Here is a 25,608-nt window from a genome sequence, read left to right on the forward strand (position 1 = left end):
ATTTCTTTGTGTCATCTTCAATTTCTTAAATTAGTATTCTATAGTTTTCAGAGTACAGATCTTTTACCTCTTTAGTTAGGTTTATTCTTAGGTGTCTTATGGTTTCAGTGCAATTGTAAATGGAATCAATTCCTTGATTTCTCTTTTTGCTCTTTCAATATTGGTGTATAGAAATGCAACAGATTTCTGTACATTGATTTTGTATACTGCGACTTTACTGAATTTGTGTACCAGTTCTAGCAATTGTTTGGTGGAGTCTTTTGGGTTTTTTATATACAGTAAAAAGTCACCTGCAGATAGTAAGATTTTGACTTCTTCCTTGAAGATTTGTATGCCTTTTAGTTATTTTTGCTGTCTGATTGCTGAGGTTAGGACTTCTAGTAGTATATTGAACAACAGTCATGTGAGTGGACATCTCTATTGTGTTTCTGACCTTTGTGGGAAAGCTCTCAGTTTTTCCCCATTAAGGATGATATTACCTGTGGGCCTTTCATATATGGCCTCTATGATGTTGAGATACGTTTTGTCAAGGGGGCTGAGTCTTTGTATCCTCACCTAGCATTATCAATAGATGCAGGCTGTTCTGGAGACGAGAAGGGGGTGTGCGTAACATTGAGTGGGGAAGATCCTTCATAACAGGACAGTTACTGGCAAGGGAATAAGTTATGAGGCTGGACCCAGACCCACAATATTCTAGGCAGCTGTGGGAGAGTATTTGGGTTTTCATGGGGGATGAGGGTGGCACAGCATAGTATTATTTACTACATTTTCCATCCTTTAGATTTTGGTCCTCTCCTACTCCCCCACCTGTCATCCTCAAATGGTTTTTTTCACTAATTCCTTGTCTTACTCTTTGCACAATTAAGCTTATAGCAAGGTTCAGCAGATTGGACTCAATTTCTCTCACCTGTAAAACGGGAATCATAATACTGAGCCTAACTACTCCACGATGTTGAATGAGATAGCCTATATGTAAGTACTTTCCAAAGGCACTATGTAAATGCATGTGAAGGAGTTCTATTGATACAAGCAATTGGTTTCTTGCTTCCCATAATTTCAGGGATTATATCAAACTTAGAGCTCAAAACCTAAAATAAAGTTTATAATCATCTCAATTTCTACAGGAAAATTTTCCAGCTTTTGCTTTATCAGGCTTTGTAACTCCATAAAAATGTAAGCAAGAGAGCTAAATTCAAACTTGTCAATTCTGCTACTAGTATCTTTAGTGTAGGTCTCCATGCTGCTTAATATTGTCCTTTGGTTTCCATGACCTCTCTGACCATGGAGAATATCAAGATCTTCACACATTTTTCTTTGTATCTGTTTTAGCACCTAGCAACGTGCCTGGCGTTGCTCAACTAGTAATGGCTCAACTAGTATTCGTTAACTGAATGATTTCATAGTTCTGCAGGTGTGTGTAAAGAAGGCTGGATTTGAAGTCAAAAGACTGGGGTTTCTGCATTGGCTCTGCTTCTTTTTGGATATGTGATCCTGGACAAGTCACTTTAGGAAAAAAGAATCACACAGATATTATCTATAAATGGGGACTGGTAATCCTTAAGTTTTTTTTTTTTTTTTTTGAAAATTAAAATGAGAGAATGTATAGAAGCTCTTTGTAAACTACAAACCACCAAATTTTAGGTGTTATGATTAATCATTAGTGAATTGTGCTTTTAGTAGCATCTTAAATAACTAGATACATAAATTTGCTAATGATTATTGGTTAATATAAGTAAGCGTATATGTGGGTATTTCCTATAAGAGTGAAACACAAGACACACTGGCAATTGTACTGTTCTAATTCCTATTCTGTGGCATTGACAACAAAGCCATTTGCCTGATGAGACACTAGACAAATATGACTACAGTGCAGTTTTGGTCTCGGAAGACCATTTTAAATACCATTTTAAATTCATTACTGCATTTAAATTACTGATAATGAAACAATAATGTACTGCAGTGTTTTCCTTTAGAGCACCCATTGGTAAAGTAGCCAGATTTGGCTTTGAAGTCCAGAGATGCTTTGAACTGCATTCTGTGCTAGGTGCAAAGATGCACGAGCTTTCAAAAGTGACTGGGATTATAATCCTAGGCTGCAATTCTTATCATCAAATCAAATTTAAACTCGATAATTACAGCTAATAGTGTACTGACCTATAGGGTCAGGAACAAAGGAGGGAAAACAGGAGTGAAAAAGAGGGAGAAAAATACCTTTAATACCAATACTGAAACAACAAACAAAAAATTGAAAATAGAGAGCCAGATCAAGGCTCAAGTCCCACCAAAGGCCTGCATATTCCTGTTGTCTGTTACTCATGTTACTCTGCATCTCTCATATGTTGCTATGTTCCTCTGTGGAACAGGGAATTTTAAGAGTTGGTTTTTTGGAAGGCAAAATGGAATTATAGAATGTCAAAATTGTAAGAACATCTAGGGGTCAAATAGCTAATGCTTCTCACTTATAGATGGGGAAAGGCAAGTCCAGAGAGGGAAAGGGACTTGTTAAAGGCTGCTCAATAGTTTTTTAGCAGAATTAGCAGGTTTCTGACTTTCGTGTTAGAGCCCTTTAAAAAGGGAGCCGGTAAATCACTCTTTCTCACAGAGCGTCATTTAAAAAAAGGTCATAATTGCCAGGTTACTTGTTAAAAACAAAGATTCTTTGATCCCATCTCAGATCTACTCAATCAGAATCTCAAAGGCCATGAGAACTTGCATTTTAACAAGTATTACAATTGTTCCAATACACACTGGTGTTGAAAAGTACTGCCCTAGACATTCTTTCTTAAAAGAATTTAAAAAAATGTCTTTGCAAGTACTTAAAAGAAGCTAAGTGGTTTGGGATCTGAAATGCTGTCAGGATCCCCATGGTAACTGAACAGTGTAGGTCCCAAGGAATAAAGACAAGGAACACTGTTGGTCAAGCACACTTAGGAAGCTGCAGTTTGTAGAAACAGTCTAGTAGAGGGCAGGCTCTTCAGCAGCTTGCTAGGCATTTTTTTTTACTTCCCCTTTTGGTTACAGAGACAAACTAACCGAAGATGCACTTACTGAAGTATAATCTCTCTGCCAAGGCACACAGTCTAAAATCATGGGCCTTATACATGTAATCACTTTGTCACTTCACCCCTACTTTTTTCTGGCTCTCCCGCTCACCCAGTTTTGCATGCAGAATTCCCTAAGGGCTCCCGAAGACCCTGCAAGCAAACATCCCCAGCTTCATCCCATCTGCCTGGCTGAGGTCTGGGAATCCAGGCCGACTGCTGACTCAAAGGTACGCTGGAGAGTGACAGGGAGAAAAGCCAATAGTGTTTCAGCAGGCCGTACGTCCTGTGTGGGCGGAGCAGGGACGTAGCCCGCCTAAGGGAACCTACGGAGGCCTAGGGGTGAGAAGGCTGACCCGGGTTAGGAGTTTGAAAGTGTCACGGGGAATAGTGGAGCAAGTGAGCATCGGCCCCTTCTCCCTGCTCTCCTTTATCCTTAGGGGTCGGTAGCTGTCGGCCCAGGGCCTGGTGTATGGCCATGGACTTACGGGGTTCGGACTCCGTGCCCGGTCAAAACCATGAAGTAAATTCTGTCTTTACCCCAAGCTCCGAGCCGCTGCGACCTGGCGGCCGGATCTCAGATCAAGCCGGGGGAAACAGCGCTTCTGAGGCCAAGCCGACTGTCCCTACAGGGCAAGCTCATTCTAGTGAACCCGCTGAACGGGACCCTCAGGCGTGCAGCACAGCCAGCCTCAACTCAGAGAGCAAAGGTGGCATTGGCAACTGTGACGCACCAGCCGGCGAATCCCTCCTAGGGAACTACGAACTCTCCCAGCAGATCGGGACGCAGCTTAAACTGCTGCCGATGAATGATCAGATCCGGGAGCTGCAGACCATCATCCGGGACAAGTGAGCCGAGATCAGAGGGGAAAGGGAAGTGGAAGGTCTCTCGAGGCGAGGGAGGAGGGGACAGGGATTGGAAGTAAAAGGGCTAAGGGTTAATGTTTTTGGCCCTCGGAAACTTGTGTGTGATTAGTACCGGGCGGGGTGTCACGTGATTCAGGCCTCCTACTGCCTTCCCTAGTCCCGGGGTTTAACTGCCCTTTGAATAGGGAGGAATCCTTTTAAGTAGCCCCTGATTCCCTCTTTGTCTCTTCTGAGCGAGTACTAATCCTTAACCATTCCTGGCTGGTAAACGCGCCAATGCTATCAGTCCAGTACTCGTCTATAACCCAGAAATGGTTGTGACCCACAACCTCAGGCTACCACAAATCACCTCAGGCTCACAAATATAAATAAAGCAATTCAAAGGAAATTCCGTTGTGCTCAACAAGTTCTCTGACCGTTTACTGTTTTCTATCGCAAATAATGTCATTTTGTCTAAGGTCTTTTAGTCTTGGATTTTAGGTTTTGTTGGTCCCGTGGAAGCTTATTCAGCCCTTATCAGGATTGATTTTTATAAAGTTACAGAACCTCAAATGTTTCCTGTATAGTTAATGGAGCAAAGGGAACCTAAAGGAATCTTTGGCGCCCCCTCCTAATCCCACAAACCAAGATAGCCAAGAAATTAATGTTAAAATGCTATCTTAAGGAGATCTCAAAACTCATGTTATAAATGGGGTTTTTCAAGGGAAATATGTACCATGATTAACTACAGCTGGTTTCTATATTGGCCGTACTTTAAATGAGTAGCTACAGCATGTCAAAGCACTCATTTTTCAGTGGGTGCCTTGATCTTTAAAAATGGCTACTGAGTCAAGATACCATTCTCCAAATCAGACTATAGTAACTTTTTCTTCATTCTGTTGTTAATAGGCTCCCAATTTGTTTCCCTGCCTTCAGTTTTTCTGCCTTCCATGTACTTCCACACATTGCTGAACAATCGTAATATACAGCTTTGATTAGGTAACTGCCCTACTCAGCAGACTTCCTTGGCTTTTTAGAGCCTATCAAATTAAGTCCAGGATCCTGACCTTGACATTAAGTCCCCTGTTTATGGTTCCTAGGAACTATTCTGAAACATCCCGGATTCTTCTCTCCTCTGAAATTCTCTTTACTCCTCTGCATTTTCAGATCTTACGTACTCTTCAAAGTCAAACCCAGCATTAAAGTCCACCTCTGCCAAGAAACTTTCCTTTAATCATTCTTCCCTGCTGATCATCCCTGGCTTTTAAATGCAAGATTCACCTTCTCTTTTGTATATTGTTATTTGTGTATCAATCTTGTCTTACCTATTAGATTTTAAATTCCTTGAGGGCAGAAATTGTGTCTTTTACATTTTTACATCTTTTACATTACTTTCTGACCATGCCTTGCAAATAATAGATGCTCAATCACTAAAAGTTCTTTCTAGCTCTTAAAATTATATTTATGAAACTATACTATTTGTTTTTAATGAATCAATATTGAACACTAGTGTCATGTGATCTAATAGATGGAAGTAGTGATCTTAAAAAGTCGGAGGCATAGGTTTGATAGTTGTGGTAGGGGAAGCTGAAATAAAACTCAACAGTAGAACAAAGAAAATAGGATGGTGATTCTTGTTGCTGTAGATAAGGAGTTAATGACCTCGAGTCTTGGACACCACTGCACTTGTAGATGGGCTTCAGGGTCTTGGTGAACCGTTTGAAATTATCTGGGAAATACTGTTCATTATGTGCATTTTTATTGGTTGTTTTTTAAATAATATCTTTATTGAGATATAATTTGCATACCATATAATACACCACTTAAATTGTACAACTGAGTGGTTTTTAAGTATGCTCATAGCTATGCAACCATCACCACAATCAATTGTAGAACATTTTCATTACTTGAATAAGGAAGCCTGTACATGTGAGCAGTCACTCCTCATTTCCCCTCAAGCCACGCAACAGCTAATCTAGATAGCCACTAATACACATTTTGTCTCTGTTAAGTTGCCTATTCTGAACATTTCATATAAATGGAGTCATACAACATATGGTCTTTTGTGTGACTGGTTTCTTTCATTTAGCATAATGTTTTCAAGTTTCATCCACATTATATCAGTACACCATTCCTTTTTTGGCTGAATGTTATTCCACTGTATTGATATACTACATTTTATTTATCTGTTCATCAGATGATGGATGTTTGGCTGGTTTCTACTCTTTGGCTATTATGAATAATGCTACTACTAACATTTGCATATGTGCCTTTTTTTATGGGCTGAGAATTCCTCAACTTTCATTAGATTTTGCAAAGGGGTCTTCATGGCAATGTAAAGGGGAACCATTGCTATAGGAGTTGGAAAAGGCATGAAGGTCAGAATTCATATAGGACAGTATCAATACTTGATTTTACTGCATTGCTCAGAATATCGTGGCTTGTATAGTAAACCTGAGTGTAAGTGAAATCTTTTTTCTTTTGTGAGTTTGGAAAGAGACAGCTGGATCCAAAGTGATTTTAGGCAAGATGTTTAGCATCTCTGTGCTTCAACTTTACCATTTGTAAAATGAGGATGTTGGTAATATCTCATGGAGCTCCTGGGATGCCTACAACCAGATACTATCTGAACACTTGTTATAAACTGTGAAGGGCTGTGAGCATTAAAGGCATTTCATGCCTTCGTGTTTCGATTTGTGCATAGTTCTAATTGCATTCATAAGAGCTGGTTTCTTGAGCTTTCAGAAGACAGTAAAAGGAATTTTAACTCCACATAGAACTCACATTCTTATTTTCAAAAGCAACACTGAGAGATCTTAGATCCTAGATAATTTGTATAGTATGTAGAAAGACTCACTAAAATTCTTGATAACTAATTTAGGCTGGAGACAGTGTTTTAGTTTTGTTTTTGTTAATCGAATCTGTTAACAAAAATTGGCATCCCCTCACACAAATAAGACCTGTTTCATCCCCTCTAGGGGGCCAGTTTAGGGTGCCTGTGGTAAGAGAAGCTATATTTACTTAGGTTAATTTATGGAAGTTGCCATCAGTTATCAGATCCTGTTTTCCTCAGAGTTTATGCTCTTCTCTGTTTTGATGTGACATCATGTATGTGCACTATGGAGCTGTCTGATAATAAAGGCGATCGGAGTACTTGATATTCCTTTATTGGTCCTTGTCCTTAGTATCTATCTATTGAAGGGATTGCTTTCTGAATTTGGCATGGAGAAGTGGAGGTTGAGCCAGCAGGACTGCATGTTGTAAATATATAAAGCAGGCAAGGTTGAGAACATTAGACTGATCTAAATGTCTTTACTTTTTTTTTAATGTGCAGTATTTGCAATATAATATGTTGGTTGTATTATTGAATTTCAAGTAAATGGTTTTTCTCTCTGTGAGAGTGCAGTAATCTAAACATCGAAAGAGTAGATTAGTTACTCAGTCACATATGGGACACTGGTGAACTTGAGAAGAGAAATTAGTTCTTCATTTTTAGTTTTTGTTGTTGTTGCAGTGGATTAAACCACACATCCCTCTTTCTGCCTCCTTTATATACTAAACCCAGCAAAATCTCAGTGTAATGTACTTTTCCCTTGAACATTGTTCATGACCTCATTGTTAAAGCAATGCAGTGTATAAAGGATCATTTCCCCTCCCAGTTTTGTTCTTTTGTCTCCCAAAACGTTAAAGTAAAGCTGTTTCATGAGCTGTTGAATGTTTCCTTATACTTGTTGTTGGAAGGGCTTTGCCATGGCCTCAGCAGACAACTTGGATGAAAAGTGAGCTTTCTCAGAGAATTTTATTTTAGTCTGTGAAATATCAGTGGAGACAACTTCAGGATGCATGAACATCCTGTTCAGCCCTATTGTGAATGCACCCTAGTGTGATTTAGTCCTCTGACTAGGTGATGTAATGTTCTTAACCAAGGCTGTATGTCTGAATTGCCTGGGGAATCTTTTTTTGCCCCCCAAAAAAGTTTTTGGTGTCTACCCTTAGGGTGGTCTTCAATGGAACTTGAGCACCTGTAGCTTTACAAACACCACAGGTGTTGTGCCCAGTCTGGGCCACTGCCCCTGGGAGAATGGCCATTCTCCCTTGCATGGTGATTTGCCTGGCTTCTGATATGGGGTATTTATGCTAGGGATTCCACACACCAAACAGAGCCAACTTTAGAGAGCCTGGCCTGGTGTCACCCAGAGACTGGAGGAATCTCAGGTATTTTCCCTTTAACTTATACAAAACCAAAATGCTAACCACAGAAAAAGCTATGACCTGCAAATTGTTTAAAACATGGACATGGTTTTGGTTTCACATGTGAATTTTCTAACTGGCCTTTAGGCCAGGAGGGGAGAAGTCATCTATTTAAACTATGCATACCCCTGTTACAATATTTATTTTGCATATCATAGTAATGGCTCACCAACTAGTTGGTAGGTACTCCAGGGATGCAGAAAGAAGATCTGGCTTGGCACAGTATCTGACACAGAAGGGATTGATCTCTTGCCTGGCACAGTACCTGACACAGAAGGGAATTGATATTCAATCATTATAAAAAATAAACTTCTGAATGACTGAGGCCTGGGTTCTAAGGGAAAATGATAATTTATCTTTGTTTCTACCTGATTTTGAATGTTTACGTTAAACTCTGCTTCGAGGTGCAAGTATATATTGACACTATTTTTTTTACGGTATTTTTTATGAAGTTTATTGCCAAATTGGTTTCCATACAACACCCAGTGCTCATCCCAAAAGGTGCCCTCCTCAATACCCATCACCCACCCTACCCTCACTCCCACCCCCCATCAACCCTCAGTTTGTTCTCAGTTTTTAAGTCTCTTATGCTTTGGCTCTCTCCCACTCTAACCTCTTTTTTTTTTTCCTTCCCCTCCCCCATGGGTTTCTGTTAAGTTTCTCAGGATCCACATAAGAGTGAAACGATATGGTATCTCTCTTTCTCTGTATGGCTTATTTCATTAAGTATCACACTCTCCAGTTCCATCCATGTTGCTACAAAGGGCCGTATTTCATTCTTTCTCATTGCCACGTAGTACTCCATTGTATATATAAACCACAATTTCTTTATCCATTCATCAGTTGATGGACATTTAGGCTCTTTCCATAATTTGGCTATTGTTGAGAGTGCTGCTATAAACATTGGGGTACAAGTGCCCCTATGCATCAGTACTCCTGTATCCCTTGGGTAACTTCCTAGCAGTGCTAGTGCTGGGTCATAGGGTAGCTCTATTTTTAATTTTTTGAGGAACCTCCACACTGTTTTCCAGTGGCTGCACCAGTTTGCATTCCCACCAACAGTGCAAGAGGGACCCCGTTTCTCCACATCCTCGCCAGCATCTATAGTCTCCTGATTAGTTCATTTTGGCCACTCTGACTAGCCTGAAGTGATATCTGAGTGTGGTTTTGATTTGTATTTCCCTGATGAGGAGCGACGTTGAGCATCTTTTCATGTGCCTGTTGGCCATCCGGATGTCTTCTTTAGAGAAGTGTCTATTCATGTTTTCTGCCCATTTCTTCACTGGGTTATTTGTTTTTCGGGTGTGGAGTTTTGTGAGCTCTTTATAGATTTTGGATACTAGCCCTTTGTCCGATATGTCATTTGCAAATATCTTTTCCCATTCCGTTGGTTGCCTTTAGTTTTGTTGGTTGTTTCCTTTGCTGTGCAGAAGCTTTTTTCTTCGTAAGGTCCCAGTGGTTCATTTTTGCTTTTAATTCCTTTGCCTTTGGGGATGTGTCGAGTAAGAGATTGCTACAGCTGAGTCAGAGAGGTCTTTTCCTGCTTTCTCCTCTAGGGTTTTGATGGTTTCCTGTCTCACCTTCAGGTCCTTTATCCATTTTGAGTTTATTTTTGTGAATGGTGTGAGAAAGTGGTCTAGTTTCAGTCTTCTGCATGTTGCTGTCCAGTTCTCTCAGCACCATTTGTTAAAGAGACTGTCTTTTTCCATTGGATGTTCTTTCCTGCTTTGTCAAAGATGAGTTGACCATACGTTTGTGGGTCTAGTTCTGAGGTTTCTATTCTATTCCATTGGTCTATGTGTCTGTTTTTGTGCCAATACCATGCTGTCTTGATGATGACAGCTTTGTAGTAGAGGCTAAAGTCTGGAATTGTGATGCCTCGTGCTTTGGTCTTCTTCTTCAAAATTACTTTGGCTATTCGCGGCCTTTTGTGGTTCCATATGAATTTTAGGATTGCTTGTTCTAGCTTCGAGAAGAATGCTGGTGCAATTTTGATTGGGATTGCACTGAATGTGTAGATAGCTTTGGGTAGTAGTGACATTTTGACAATATGTATTCTTCCAATCCGTGACCACGGAATGTTTTTCCATTTCTTTATATCTTCTTCAGTTTCCTTCATAAGCTTTCTATAGTTTTCAGCATACAGATCTTATACATCTTTGGTTAGATTTATTCCTAGGTATTTTATGCTTCTTGGTGCAATTGTGAATGGGATCAGTTTCTTTATTTGTCTTTCTGTTGCTTCATTGTTAGTGTATAAGAATGCAACTGATTTCTGTACATTGATTTTGTATCCTGCAACTTTGCTAAATTCATGTATCAGTTCTAGCAGACTTCTGTTGGAGTCTATCGGATTTTCCATGTATAATATCATGTCATCTGCAAAAAGTGAAAGCTTAACTTCCTCTTTGCCAATTTTGATGCCTTTGATTTCCTTTTGTTGTCTGATTGCTGATGTTAGCACTTCCAACACTATATTCAACAACAGTGGTGAGAGTGGACATCCCTGTCATGTTCCTGATCTCAGGGAAAAAGCTCTCAGTTTTTCCCCATTGAGGATGATGTTAGCTGTGGGCTTTTCATAAATGGCTTTTATGATCTTTAAGTATGTTCCTTCTATCCCGACTTTCTCGAGGGTATTTATTAAGAAAGGTTGCTGAATATTGTCAAAGGCCTTTTCTGCATCGATTGACAGGATCATATGGTTCTTATCTTTTCTTTTATTAATGTGATGTATCATATTGATTGATTTGCGAATGTTGAACCAGCCCTGCATCCCAGGAATGAATCCACTTGATCATGGTGAATAATTCTTTTTATATGCTGTTGAATTCGATTTGCTAGTATCTTATTGAGAATTTTTGCATCCATATTCATCAGGGATATTGGCCTGTAGTTCTCTTTTTTTATTAGGAATCAAAGGAATACTGGCTTCGTAGAATGAGTCTGCAAGTTTTCCTTCCCTTTCTATTTCTTGGAATAGCTTGAGAAGGATAGGTATTATCTCTGCTTTAAACGTCTGGTTGAACTCCCCTGGGAAGCCATCTGGTCCTGGACTCTTATTTGTTGGGAGATTTTTGATGACTGATTCAATTTCTTCACTGGTATGGGTCTGTTCAAGCTTTCTGTTTCCTCCTGATTGAGTTTTGGAAGCGTGTGGGTGTTTAGGAATTTGTCCATTTCTTCCAGGTTGTCCCGTTTGTTGGCATATAATTTTTCATAGTATTCCCTGATAATTGCTTGTATCTCTGAGGGATTGGTTGTAATAATTCCATTTTCATTCCTGATTTTATCTATTTGGGTCATCTCCCTTTTCTTTTCGAGAAGCCTGGCTAGAGGTTTGTCAATTTTGTTTATTTTTTCAAAAAACCAACTGTTGGTTTCGTTGATCTGCTCTACAGTTTTTTAGATTCTATATTGTTTATTTCTGCTCTGATCTTTATTATTTCTCTTCTTCTGCTGGATTTAGGCTGCCTTTGCTGTTCTGCTTCTATTTCCTTTAGGTGTGCTGTTAGATTTTGTATTTGGGATTTTTCTTGTTTCCTGAGATAGGCCTGGATTGCAATGTATTTTCCTCTCAGGACTGCCTTCGCTGCATCCCAAAGTGTTTGGATTGTTGTATTTTCATCTTCGTTTGTTTCCATATATTTTATAATTTCTTCTCTAATTGCCTGGTTGACCCATTCATTCTTTAGTAGGGTGTTCTTTAACCTCCATGCTTTTGGAGGTTTTCCAGACTTTTTCCTGTGGTTGATTTCAAGCTTCATAGCATTGTGGTCTGGAAGTATGCATGGTATGATTTCAATTCTTGTATACTTATGAAGGGCTATTTTGTGACACAGAATGTGATCTATCTTGGAGAATGTTCCATGTGCACTCGAGAAGAAAGTATATTCTGTTGCTTTGGGATGCAGAGTTGTAAATATATCTGTCATGTCCATCTGATCCAATGTATCTCTCAGGGCCCTTGTTTCTTTATTGACCGTGTGTCTAGATGATCTATCCATTTCTGTAAGTGGAGTGTTAAAGTCCCCTGCAATTACCACATTCTTCTCAATAAGGTTGCTTATGTTTGTGAGTAATTGTTTTGTATATTTGGGGGCTCCTGTATTCAGCACATAGATATTTATAATTGTTAGCTCTTCCTGATGGATAGACCCTGTGATTATTATATAATGCTCTTCTTCATCTTTTGTTACAGCCTTTAATTTAAAGTCTAGTTTGTCTGATATAAGTATGGCTACTCCAGCTTTCTTTTGACTTCCAGTGGCATGATAAATAGTTCTCCATCCCCTCACTCTCAATCTGAAGGTGTCCTCAGGTCTAAAATGAGTCTCTTGTAGACAGCAAATAGATGGGTCTTGTTTTTTCATCCGTTCTGATACCCTATGTCTTTTGGTTGGCGCATTTAGTCCATTTGCATACAGTGTTATTATAGAAAGATATGGGTTTAGAGTCGTTGTGATGTCTGTAGGTTTCATGCTTGTAGTAATGTCTTGGTACTTTGTCTCACAGGATCCCCCTTAGGATCTCTTGTAGGGCTGGTTTAGTGGTGACGAATTACTTCAGTTTTTGTTTGTTTGGGAAGACCTTTATCTCTCCTTCCATTCTAAATGACAGACTTGCTGGATAAAGGATTCTTGGCTGCATATTTTTTCTGTTCAATACATTGAAGATGTCTTGCCATGCCTTTCTGGCCTGCCAAGTTTCAGTAGAGAGATCGGTCACGAGTCTTACAGGTCTCCCTTTATATGTTAGAGCACGTTTATCTCTAGCTGCTTTCAGAATTTTCTCTTTGTCCTTGTATTTTGCCAGTTTCACTATGATATGTCATGCAGAAGATCAATTCAAGTTCCATCTGAAGGGAGTTCTCTGTGCCTCTTTGGTTTCAATGCCTTTTTCCTTCCCCAGATCCAGGAAGTTCTCAGCTATTATTTCTTCAAGTACACCTTCAGCACCATTCCCCCCTCTTCCTCCTCTGGAATACCAATTATGCGTAGATTATTTCTCTTTAGTGCATCCTTAGTTCTCTAATTTTACCCTCATACTCCTGGATTTTTTTTATCTTTTTCTTAGCTTCTTTTTCCATAATTTTATCTTCTAGTTCACCTATTCTCTCCTCTTCCTCTTCAATACAGGCCGTAGTTGTCTCCATTTTATTTTGCATTTCATTGATAGCATTTTTTAGCTCCTCCTGGCTGTTCCTTAGACCCTTGATCTCTGTAGCAAGAGATTCTCTGCTGTCCTCTATACTTTTTTCAAGCCCAGCGATTAATTTTATGACTATTATTCTAAATTCACTTTCTGTTATGTTGTTTAAATCATTTTTGATCAGTTCATTAGCTGTCGTTATTTCCTGGATGTCTTTCTGAGGGGAATTCTTCCGTTTGGTCATTTTGGATAGTCCCTGGAGTGGTGTGGGACTTCGGGGCACTTCCCCTGTGCTGTCTTGAATAACTTGCGTTGGTGGGCGGGGCTGCAGTCAGACCTGATGTCTGCCCCCAGCCCACCGCTGGGGCCACAGTGAGACTGGTGTGTGCCTTCTCTTCCCCTCTCCTAGGGGCAGGTTTCACTGTGGGGTGGCGTGGCCTGTCTGGGCTACTTGCACACTGCCAGGCTTGTGGTACTGGGGATCTGGCGTATTAGCTGGGGTGGGTAGGCAAGGTGTACAGGGGCTGGAGGGGCAGGCTCAGCTTGCTTTTCCTTCGGAGATCTGCTTCGGGAGGGGCCCTGTGGCACAGGGAGGGAGTCAGACCCGCCGGAGGGATGGATCCTCAGAAGCACAGTGTTGGGCTTGCGCGGTGCAAGCAAGTTCCTTGGCAGGAACTGGTTTTCTTTGGGATTTTGGCTGGGGGATGGCGAGGCAGATGGCGCTGGCGAGCACCTTTGTTCCCCTCCAAGCTGAGCTCTGTCATCTGGGGCTCAACAACTCTCCCTCCAATTGTCCTTCAGCCCTCCCTTTCTTCGAGCAGAGCTGTTAGCTTATAACCTTCCAAATGTCAAGTCCCTCTTGCTGTCGGAATACACTCGGTCCAGCCCCTCCGCTTTTGCAAGCCAGACTCGGGGGCTCTGCTTGGCTGGTGGGCCGCCCCTCTGCCCTGGCTCCCTTCCCCCAGTCCGTGGAGCGTGTCCTGCCTCGCCGTCCTTCCTACCCTCTTCCATGGGCCTCTCATCTGCGCTTGGCTCCAGAGACTCCATTCTGCTATTCTTCTGGCGGTTTTCTGGGTTATTTAGGCAGGTGTAGGTGGAATCTAAGTGATCAGCAGGACGGGCGGTGAGCCCAGCCTCCTCCTACGCCACCATCTTCCCAGGATCCCCCCGACACTATTTTAATAGTTTTTAATGAAGGTGTTATAGAGGGTCACCTGGGTGTCTTAGTTGGTTAAGCGTCAGACTTTGGCTTCAGTCATGATATCACAGTTTGTGAGTTCAAGCCCCAGGTCAGGCTGTTTGCTGACAGCTCAGAGCCTGGAGCCTGCTTCACATTCTGTGTCTCTCCTTCTCTCTCTGCTACTCCCCTGCTCGTGCTCTGTCTCTCTCTTTCTCTTAAAAATAAATAAGCATTAAAAAAAATTAAAGGTGCTATAGAGCTGTGGCCTTGCTGACTTGTACCTGGCAGGTAGTAAAAGCAATATATATATATTTTGATTTTTCACATCAGATTAGTTTTGCTTCAAGTATTTCACTCGTTTTTTTTTTTTGATGAGGGTGAAGGAAGGAGGAAGAAAACATTTACAAAACATCTGCATACCATGACAAACTTTGGAATTATTCTTTATTTTAGTGATCACATAATAACAAAATAGCTATGGAAGTAGAGTTTATGTTTTCAGAGCTTTCACTAAACCTTAACTCTAAGTAAAACATTCCTTTGGATTAAACCTGCCAGAAAAGCTATTATCTTCCACTTAACCTTTAACCTGTTGCCTAAAAATCAATATCAAAAACAAAAACATAATAGAGCTGAATTTGAGTCTATTTAGTTCTTCGTAACTTAGGTTACAAGGTAAAATACAGGACCCCCAGTTAAATTTGAATTCAGATAAACAAGGAACTTTTTTTCGTATATCCTAAACATCTCATGGGATATACTTTTGAAATAAAGATTTATCCTGTATTTTTATTTGATAAATCTGTCACCCCTATGCTAATCCTAAATTCTCCCACCCCAAATGCTGAAAATAGTCCTTGTTTTTTAAGTGACACCTAAATCAGTTCTACTGGGATTTGATTTAAATTGCACTGTTTTAAGTTATGGTTCTGAAGTTTTGATTTAATAAGTTTTGAAAAGGGTGTATTGTTGTATGCAATTAACCTTTTTACAAGCCACTTTATAATAGTGGCTTCTCCCTCTTCAGGACTATTTTAATGATGTTTTATTTGCCTACCAGACTCTATTTCATTGTTTGCATTGTATGTCCATACGAGTCTGATTTGCAGGGAGAGAAATATCATTAAAATACAGCTAAAAACTGACCTTTACAAAACATTCCCTTATTAGAGCAAAATATAAATAATGACTTTACTCAGGGACTTGGAATTGGGGAGATTCAGGCTGGGAAGTATCTTGAAGCATTTCATTTCTATAAGCCTCACTATTTCATCAGTGAAGTGGAAGTAATAAAATTTACCTCTTAAGGTTATGTGAGGAGTAGATTAGATAGTGAGCCAAAAGTGTGTAATACTTGGCACCACGGAAGCTCTTAATAAATTGTGACCTGTGGGGAAGAAGGGAGTAATATATGTATAATATTAGGTACCTGCTGTAACTTTCAGACCTTTTTAGAAAAGCTTTATAAGTAAATCTTTGTACACTTAGTGTGTGTGAGTGTGTGTGTGGTTGTTAAAATGGTTTTTGTTAAAAAAATGTGGGGGCTGTCAAGTTTATTCTGAGTAGAGAAAAGTGGCAGAGAATGATCAAATGGCAATTTCTGCTGTAGAAATTGAAGTTGTAATTGTCCCAGGGGAGGACATCTTCCAACATACTAGAGGATCCCTGTAGTAATAGTAGTAGTAGTAGTAGTAGTAGTAGTAGTAGTAAGTCCTAGAAGGAATAGGGGAGATGATCTCTTGGGGTTCTTGAGCAAATGGCTAAGAAGGAATTCTTGAGACATCTTTGGTGCAAAAAGGTTATTTTAGTAAAACACGGGGGAACGACTCGTGGGCAGAAAGAGCTGCACTGGGGTTGTGAGGAGTGCCTGATTGTATATTTTTAAGTTTGTGGAGGGAAGGAAATAGAGGTAAATAAAGTAAGTTTCTAGGAAATTTGGAAGCAAGGCTTTCAGGACCTTGAGGGGCTAGTTATTGTTAAGATAAGGTTAGTTTTAGTCTTTAATAAAACAAAAACATTAAGGAGGTAAAGCAGCCATGAGTTGCTTGAGGAAGGTCACACTCTGCATGTTCCAGGTGTTTATCAGGGCTGCAAGCTATAAGGAGATTTAAGCTACATTTCTCTTGCCTTTGTTTTCCTCATCAATCTCTACTTGAAGTCTTAATTTTTTAATATTATAAAAACGTTACTCTCTTATAGTTCTGTCTTGTGGATGATAAGTAAATAAAGTTCAGTGAGATTCAATAAGTTTTATCTTGGTTTGTGTTTGCTATGAGACATACATGTTTTTAAATATACATAATTGCTGAAGCCTCTGTGTAAATTTTAAAGTGCTTTCCAAGTTCTTAAGTAGGGAAGAGTCAGGTTTACCAAGTACACATTAAAATGAGGATTTGACAGGCACCTGGGTGGCTCAGTCGATTAAATGACCTGACTCTTGATTTTGGCTCAGGTTGTGATCTTGCCATGAGATGAGATGAAGCCCTGCATTGGGCTCCGCACAGAGCATGGCACCTGCTTGGGATTCTCCCTCTCTCTCTCTTTGCCCCTCCCCCATTCATATTCTCTCTCTCTCTCTCTCTCAAAAATAAACAAACATTTAAAAATATAAAATGAAGATTTGACTTCCTGTATGATTCTCATTCTTTTGTTGTTTCATTGCGAAGGTAATTTTTTTAAATGGCTGCCTTTGGCTTTTATGTTGTTGATACAGATGTATGTGTGACACATGTGTTGGGGGGGTGTCAAAAAATGTATTTTTGGATCTGATTAGGTCTGCATTGTTAATCCTGTATGGGGTTTGTAAAATTAAAAAATGCTCAGCTTGACACTAATTAGATATCCATGTTCTGAAGCAATCCTAAAATTTGTATGGAACCACAAAAGACCCTGAAAAGCCAAAGTAATTTTGAAGAAGAAGACCAAAGCAGGAGGCATCATAATCCCAGACTTTAGCCTCTAGTACAAAGCTGTCATCATCAAGACAGCATGGTATTGGCACAAAAACAGACACATAGACCAATGGAATAGAATAGAAACCCCAGAACTAGACCCACAAAAGTATGGCCAACTAATCTTTGACAAAGCAGGAAAGAATATCCAATGGAAAAAAGTATGGCCAACTAATCTTTGACAAAACAGGAAAGAATATCCAATGGAAAAAAGACAGTCTCTTTAACAAATGGTGCTGGGAGAACTGGACAGCAACATGGAGAAGAATGAAACTAGACCACTTTCTTATACCGTTCACGAAAACAAACTCAAAATGGATAAAGAACCTGAATGTGAGACAGGAAACCATCAAAACCTTAGAGGAGAAAGCAGGAAAAAAACCTCTCTGACCTCAGCCGCAGCAATTTCTTAATTGACACATCCCTTAAGGCAAGGGAATTAAGAGCAAAAATGAACTATTGGGTACTCATGAAGATAAAAAGCTTCTGCACTGGTGCAGCCTCTCTGGAAAACAGTGTGGAGGTTCCTCAAAAAATTAAAAATAGATCTACCCTATGACCCAGCAATAGCACTACTAGGAATTTACCCAAGGGATACAGGAGTGCTGACGCATAGCGGCACTTGTACCCCAATGTTTATAGCAGCACTCTCAACAATAGCCAAATTATGGAAAGAGCCTAAATATCCATCAACTGATGAATGGATAAAGAAATTGTGGTTTATATACACAATGGAATACTACGTGGCAATGAGAAAGAATGAAATATGGCCTTTTGTAGCAATGTGGATGGAACTGGAGAGTGTGATGCTAAGTGAAATAAGCCATACAGAGAAAGACAGATACCATATGTTTTCACTGTTATGTGGATCCTGAGAAACGTAACAGAAGACCATGGGGGAGGGGAAGGGGAAAAAAAAGAGGTTAGAGAGGGAGAGAGCCAAAACATAAGAGACGCTTAAAAACTGAGAACAAACTGAGGGTTGATGGGGGGTGGGAGGGAGGGGAGGGTGGGTGATGGGTATTGAGGAGGGCACCTGTTGGGATGATCACTGGGTGTTGTATGGAAACCAATTTGACAATAAATTTCATATTAAAAAAAAAAGATTTCCATATTCTGAATTAAGAGTATCTGGATATCACTATTTAAATATTTGATATTTGATCATTTGGCTGTATTTTAGAATATTCCAGGAATGTGTGTCAGTGTTTATTGTTGTGTGTTAATTTTGCATTAGATTTTATTTGGGACTGTTGTTAGATGGAACATGATTAGATAGAAGATAGAGCTTGGTTGGCTCAGTCAGTTAAACATCTGACTTTGACTTAGGTCATGATCTCATAGTTTTTGAGTTTGAACCCCACATTGGGCTCTCTGCTGTCAGCACAGAGCCTGCTTCAGATCCTCTATCTCCCTCTCTCTTTGCCCCTCCCCTGCTCATTTCCTCTCTCTTTCAAAAATAAACATTAAAAAAGAAGGCGATTAAAATGTCTTTCAAAAACTGTTTCTAGTAAGAGAGACTTTTTTTAAAGAATGATTTTGAGGGGTGTCTGGGTGGGTCAGTCAGTTAAGTGTCCGACTCTTGGTTTTGCTCAGGTCATGATCTTGCGGTTTTGGGAATTCAAGCCTGGCATTGGGCTCTGTGCTGGCAGCGTGGAGCCTGCTTGGGATTCTCTGTCTCCCTCTCTCTCTGCCCCTTTTCCACTCACACTGTCTCTGTCTCTCTCAAAATAAGTAAATAAACTTAAAAAATTAAAAAAATGATTTTGATACAAGTGAATAGAATTATAATTTGAAACAAAGTTTATAGAGTGAAGAAGACCTGGGTGTACATTAAAACTCCTTTATTAACAAACACTTTAGTGCAGCATTGGACATAAAGTAGGGGCTCAGAGATTATGTATAACTTGCTGGTACAACAAGTATATATCTGTTTTATGAAACTCTAATATTAACAGTGTTAGGGACTTAGATGTGAATATTGAAGACTACTGTGGTTTTTAAAAAATGCAATCAACTTACTGTATTCTAGCCGAAGTTTAATTTCTAAATTGATTTAAAGTACACAGTATGGGTCTTGAACAGTATGGGTCTAAAACAGCAGGAAATATGTTAGTAATTACTCTTTGTAGTGAGATGACTTACGGCAGTGAATGCTTTAATTGGGAGTCAAATAGCTATCAAGAGATGACACTTCTCCTAGCGTGTACTTTTTGGAATGTAGAGAAGGTGATTATTACAGAAAATTTATCAGTTGAGGCTGATATTTGGGGGGAGAGTATGAAAGATGTTAAAATGTCTGATTTTAGAGTAAAATACGTAAAACCTTGGATGGTGAGTAACTTGTTCTGTGAGTGTTCCACAAGATGAGCAAACATTTCTCATAAATTTTAACTTGATAAACAAGTGATGTCTTGCAACACAAGTAGTATGTGATGCCAAATGTCACATGATCACAACTGAGCCAATGGTTCTTGAAATTCAGTTTGATATACAAGTGCTTTGGATTACAAGAATGTTTCTGGAATGAATTATGCTTGCAAACCAAGGTTTTACTGTAATGGATTTGGGTGACTCTGATCACTTAACCAAATATAACTTTTCTATGTAATAAATTTCTGTGTAACTGTTCAGAAATTAAAAACAAATATTTCAGATGTGTTCCCAAGATATATTACTTAATACTTCTTTTAAGGCAAACCAGATTTTTCTTCCCTATTGAAAAACTGTGTTCTGGCTGCCTAGAGTGTATGTTTGTATATGTCTAGTAAACAGAAAGTAGTCTTCAGTTATTTTTTTGTAGTTCACTAACTTTTACTTCCTTGATGAGCATATTGTGAAGATTGATTCCAGAAATCAAAATTGCTACCGTAATAGTGTGGTTTTATTTGAAAACCACAGTACATGAAATAGTCTGTTTTATTTATTTATTTAATTTATTTTTTAAATTTGAGTATTGTTGACACACAATGTTACATTAATTTCAGGTGTACAACATAGTGATTCCACAAGTTTATATGTTATGCCATGTTCACCACAAGTGTAGCTACCATCTGTCACCATACAGTGCCATTACAGTATCATGGACTATATTTCTTATGCTTTGCCTTCTATTTGCAGGACTTATTCATTCCATAACAGAAAGCTTGTATCTCCCACTTGCCTTCACACATTTTGCCCATATCCCTATCTCCCTCCCCTCTGGCAACTATCGGTTTGTTCTTTAAATACAGCCTGTTTTAAATGGGCTCTGTGTGTGTGTGTGTGTGTGTGTGTGTGTGTGTGTGTGTGTGTAGGTATGTGTGGATAGTTTTCTGAGTTTAGGGAATATTTATATCTAAAGAATACAGACCTGTATTCTTGCCATTGCTCAGTTTTGGTTCATATTTTAGAGAGTTATTATATGATAATATAATATGATAGAACTGTAATATGATAGAACTGTGGTTACTCTAAGAAACCAAATGTCATTTGTGTCAGGGATATTTCATTTCTTTTTCCTGTCAGAGAAAGTAATCGCAGCTTGGGAAAAAAGAGGTAGTGGTTAATGTTATACCGAGATAATATATGCTTGCATATGCCATTTTGATGCTGTGTTGGGGGAATATTTTAGGTATTCTGTGGATAGGCAGATGGGGATTTTTCAGTACATAAAGTGTAAATCAGTCTGTTCAGTCAGATCATTTAACTTATATTGGGTAGAACAATACTAGATTTTTACATACAGAAAAAAAAATGTCAGCCTTTTAATATTCCCCTTTTGGTTGGTCAGGTGGTCAGGTGCAACCTTAGATTATTATTAATTGGGCACCTCAGGATATAAAAGTGTTGACCAGAAGGGAATGTACAGGAAAATGGCAGAAAGATCTAGGGAATAAAGTATTTGATTGAGAAAACAGGTAAAAGGAACAAATTATCAATAATTCTAGAAAGAGGTCTTAGAAATTAGGTTATGCATTCTTGAAAACAATGGTAACATTAGAAGATTTGTTTGTGTCAATTAGCATTCCAAAATGGAATTAGAGAAAAAGTAGATGGGTTACTTATCTTGGTTACCTGGGTTTAAAAATTTTTTAATGTTTATTCATTTTTTGATAGAGACAGAGTATGAGTGGGGAAGGGGGAGGGTTAGAGAGAGAAGGAGGACACAGAATCTGAGGCAGGCTCTGGGCTCTGAGCTGTCAGCACAGAGCCTGATGTGGGGCTCGAACCCACGAACCGTGAGATCATGACTTGAGCTGAAGTCGGCCTCTAAACCAACTGATCTACTTAGGCCCCCCAATTACCTGGGTTTTAGTTCAAGGTGAACGGAGGGGGAGAATGGGAAGAATCTGTTTTTCATACTGTGAAGTTTTTCTCTTAACTTGAACTGTGGGCTTGCTGCCATCTTACAGGGGGAGCTTCTTTCATCTCCTGGTTGAATAATATATACTTGGGCAGCTCAGTGGGAGAATGCATGATCTTTTCAATTCCTGTCTCTAATGTTGATATCAAGTAAGCATTTTCAACAGTATTTATTGAGTCATTCCATTTAGGTTCCTGTATGCAAGTGAAAAATATCTTGCCTTAGCAATAGTTTGTACATGTAAGCTTTTAGGCTTTTAGTATGTAATAGGTTTTAATATCAGTGTTACTATATGTGTTAAGTAATATTTTACTTTAAAGCTCTAATCTGGACTAAAACTTTTACTACTTTCTTTCTAGGACAGCCAGTAGAGGGGACTTCATGTTTTCTGCAGATCGTTTGGTAGGTAGAGGCTCTCCATTTTTGTTTCATTGTTCCTAGTGATATAATCATAGTAGGGCCAAGGGACTTTTTTGTTCTACAGCATTCTGAGGGGTGAGAGAGTTTGTGCCAAGTAAACATCATCCTGGTAAACTTCTGAAGTATTTTGTCTCTACTCTTTCATTAAAGCTGTACCTCAATCCATTTCACCTCAGAGTATTGCCCATGAACTTGTTCTCTGTAATTCTGAGGTACTTCTACCTCTCAAAGGGGATCTTGGTAACCTGATCTTGAGTAAACCCTAAATGTCTCATCTTAGAACAGTGAAGTGAAGTACATGAAAAGAAAACCAAAGATGTAGGGAGACCTAGTAGTTACTTTTGTGGTATTCATTTAATACAGAAAAACTAATACCTCTCTTGTAGTTTACATGGGGAGTTATTTATTTTGTCCTTTCTGTACTATCTTTACATGTGAAATACTGAGTTGGACTGTGTATGCTTTCCTCAGAGACTTCCTGTTAAGGATTGGCCACGCCCAATTCAGTTTAGCTAAGTGTGCTCTGAAAGGATCTCAGGCCAAGTTGGGTTGTCTTCAGATGAAGCATTGCATTTTCTTCTTGTATTTACATCTAAGTGTGCTTAGTGCTTGGAATAAGCACACATTTTCTGCTGTGGTTATTAGTATTCATACTCATGAAATACATACTGAACTCAAGTCAGGCACTGGGCTAGGCTGTGTTGCAGGGGGAGAAGATACAGCAGTAAAGAATACAGACATTGTCCTCGATCTAATGGAGTTTACATTCTAAATACTGTTGTCAGTATTTAGTTTGGGAAAGAAAGAAAAGTGGCTTATTAACCTCACAGGTATAATCAGAGAACAAAAGACAGATTATTAAAGGAAATGTGAGAAGGGAAGAAAGGCATGAAACTTTTCATTTAGATTTTCCCTGGGAAAATCTTAATTCCAAAACAGTGTAGGCTTTTGGCTTTAAGTATTCTTGGTTCTTAATTAATTGACACTCCTGTAGTGATAATTAGGTCATTCTGTCTTTATGCTTTTTTTAAATTAAAAAAAAATTAAATGTTTATTTTTGAGAGAGAGAGGGGCAGAGCACGAGCAGGAGAGGGGCAGATAGAGAGAGGGAAAACACAGAATCTGAAGCAGGCTTCAGGCTCTGAGCTGTCAGCATGGAGCCTGACATGGGGCTCGAACCCATGAGCCATGAGATCATGACCTGAGCCAAAGTTGGACGCTTAGCTGACTGAACCACCCAGGTGCCCCTGTCTTTATGCTTTTATCAAACCAAAGGAGCAGTTTCAAGGAGGAAGGAACATGTGCCATTGGCTGCTGTGGAGAAAACAGAAATGTTGGTGTTCATTAATAGAAAGTGGTTCCTCTTTCTTTTGCTTTCTTTGCCCTTTTTCTACAGAAGGCAGGAATTAAGTTCATTGTTATTATAAAATGCTTGCCTGAAAGGGCAGGCCTTATATCTTAAATAAAAAATAAGGATCCACGACATAATTCACATGAGGGGATGGTAATTGGAACCTCTCTGTTCTCTGCATTTGGCTTTGAAGGTTCTGATGATATTGGGGGTTGTGTGTGGAGGGCCTTCTGTCATTGTGGTAGAGACTGGAGCTATTTAGGTTTCTGGTATTGAGGATTTCTAGTACATTTGTCTATTCTAGCACAAGGATACCATTACAGTTGACGTTAATTGCATCGTGGATTTGTCAGGATTGGCTTCCTGGGTACTTGAATCTTGAGTTCTTTATATGTAGTTACCCTTCTTCTGGTTTTATGTTCTATAAGGCTTGGACACATCCAGTTTCTGTCCCAGGGTTGCAGGAGATGGGCAGGAGGTAAGACTTTTTAGAGGAGTGTTACTGGGAGATCTAGGCTCTCCAAAGAAAAGGATTCTTTTCTTCCCTTGCTCTTAAGAAACATTAACCTCCACAGAAGGGGTGGCTAGAGATGAATGTGCATACATACACAGTATTCATGAGGTTCCTGGACCCTCTGATGCTATAGGCTGACAAAGTGCTGGCCCATTTAGCATTGATCATTTTAATGGCAGCAGGGTGTTGTGTTGTGATAACATAACATGGAGCCTGGTGGTGTTTCTCCCTGTTGTTCCTAATTCTTAATAATGTAATATTGATGAGAGAAAATGCATTGAAAACTGAGTACCACCTTTATTGTAGTAGGCTCTGGAAGCTCTGGATGCTCAGAGGAATATCATATCTGGGTTTTGGAGGCTGTTCCTAGTAGTTCTGATGGATTCTTTCCTCTATACTGCACATTAAGATCATTAGGAGACTTTTTTTTTGAAAGCTGAGAATGTGAGTCTTGACCTCAGGGTCATGAGTTTGAGCCCCATACTGGGTCTAGAGATTACTGGATCCTACTTCAAACTCAGGAAATTGGTTCAGCCCCATCCATTCATTTATTTCCTCCTAAGAAGTTGCAGGCTTTATTTGCATTATGGTGAGCCTTTGATAAAAAGAAACCAACTTAATTTCAAAGTACTGAACAAGGCAGAGGAATTCCCAGTGGGCACTATTTTCAGAGTAACCAGAAGTATATTACTTCCAAGGGTGCCTGCCATGACTCTTGTCACTTGCTGTAGTTTTGCATCTCTCATAATACAGGCTGGACTAACTGAATGAGAATCAGAAGGCATACTTGAGCCTTTTGGTGGCGATCATGTGCCTAACCAAGGTTGGATACCTAGCAGCAAGCAGCCGAGCATGGGGATCTCTTTCTGCATCTAAAACTTGATAGGGGCCCCCTTCCTACCTCCATGAGCTCCACCCTTGCCTATTGCATTACTGACTTTTTGCCTAGTGTTCAGCTCCTTAAGCTAACAGCCAACACTGGATTCCTAGCAGTTTTTCAACTTATTCTTCTTTTGACTCTTAGATCAGACTTGTTGTGGAAGAGGGGTTGAATCAACTGCCATATAAAGAATGCATGGTGACCACCCCAACAGGTAACCAGGGCTGTTCCTCTCATATTCTCCTCATAAAAATTCTGAGAATCATGGGAAAATGGAAAAATAAGCAGTCTGAGTAAATCAGTAAATGAGGAGTATGACTAAATCAGTAAATGAGGAGTATGTAAAATGAGGAGTCTAGGTGAAGCCTAGACTGAGGTGGAGCCTAAGTTGTTCTTTTAAACAACTTAATAAACTCAGACACATTTAGTAAAGAAATTTATGTGGATGACTTTTTGTTAATGGCTTGCTTGTCAATTCAAGTTAAAGGTTAATAAATATGCTTTAGCATGCAAGTGTTGCCTTTGATAACAGCCCATTGGGATAAACTGGCAGCTTATCTTCACATCTGTAGGGAAGCTGCTGGTGTTAATAAATGGGTGGGCTGGTTTGGCACTGAAACTCCAGGTGAAAGAATGAGAAGTAAAAAAGAGAAAATGAAAAATGTTGAGAACTGGAGA

The 25,608-nt window shown here is 39.5% G+C and overlaps 1 protein-coding gene across 7 annotated transcripts in view; it reads left to right on the top strand.

The window, feature by feature from the left end:
- Positions 1-3,343: 3,343 nt before the first annotated feature.
- UPRT (uracil phosphoribosyltransferase homolog) overlaps positions 3,344-25,608 on the top strand; it is a 79,080-nt gene continuing 56,815 nt past the window's right edge. For 6 of the 7 annotated variants that reach the window (XR_008290147.1, XM_053202501.1, XM_053202502.1 and 3 more), the window contains exons 1-3: positions 3,351-3,890; positions 22,125-22,167; positions 25,075-25,144. Coding sequence is in view for 6 of the 7 variants with exons in the window: in XM_053202501.1 (XP_053058476.1) it covers positions 3,514-3,890; positions 22,125-22,167; positions 25,075-25,144 (490 nt within the window). In the remaining variant the exon portion in view is untranslated. Of the gene's footprint in view, positions 3,891-22,124; positions 22,168-25,074; positions 25,145-25,608 lie in introns of all 7 variants that reach the window. The other variant, XM_015075374.3, reaches the window with a different exon arrangement.

The sequence above is a fragment of the Acinonyx jubatus genome, chromosome X, assembly GCF_027475565.1.
Source record: "Acinonyx jubatus isolate Ajub_Pintada_27869175 chromosome X, VMU_Ajub_asm_v1.0, whole genome shotgun sequence".
NCBI classification, from domain to species: domain Eukaryota; kingdom Metazoa; phylum Chordata; class Mammalia; order Carnivora; family Felidae; genus Acinonyx; species Acinonyx jubatus.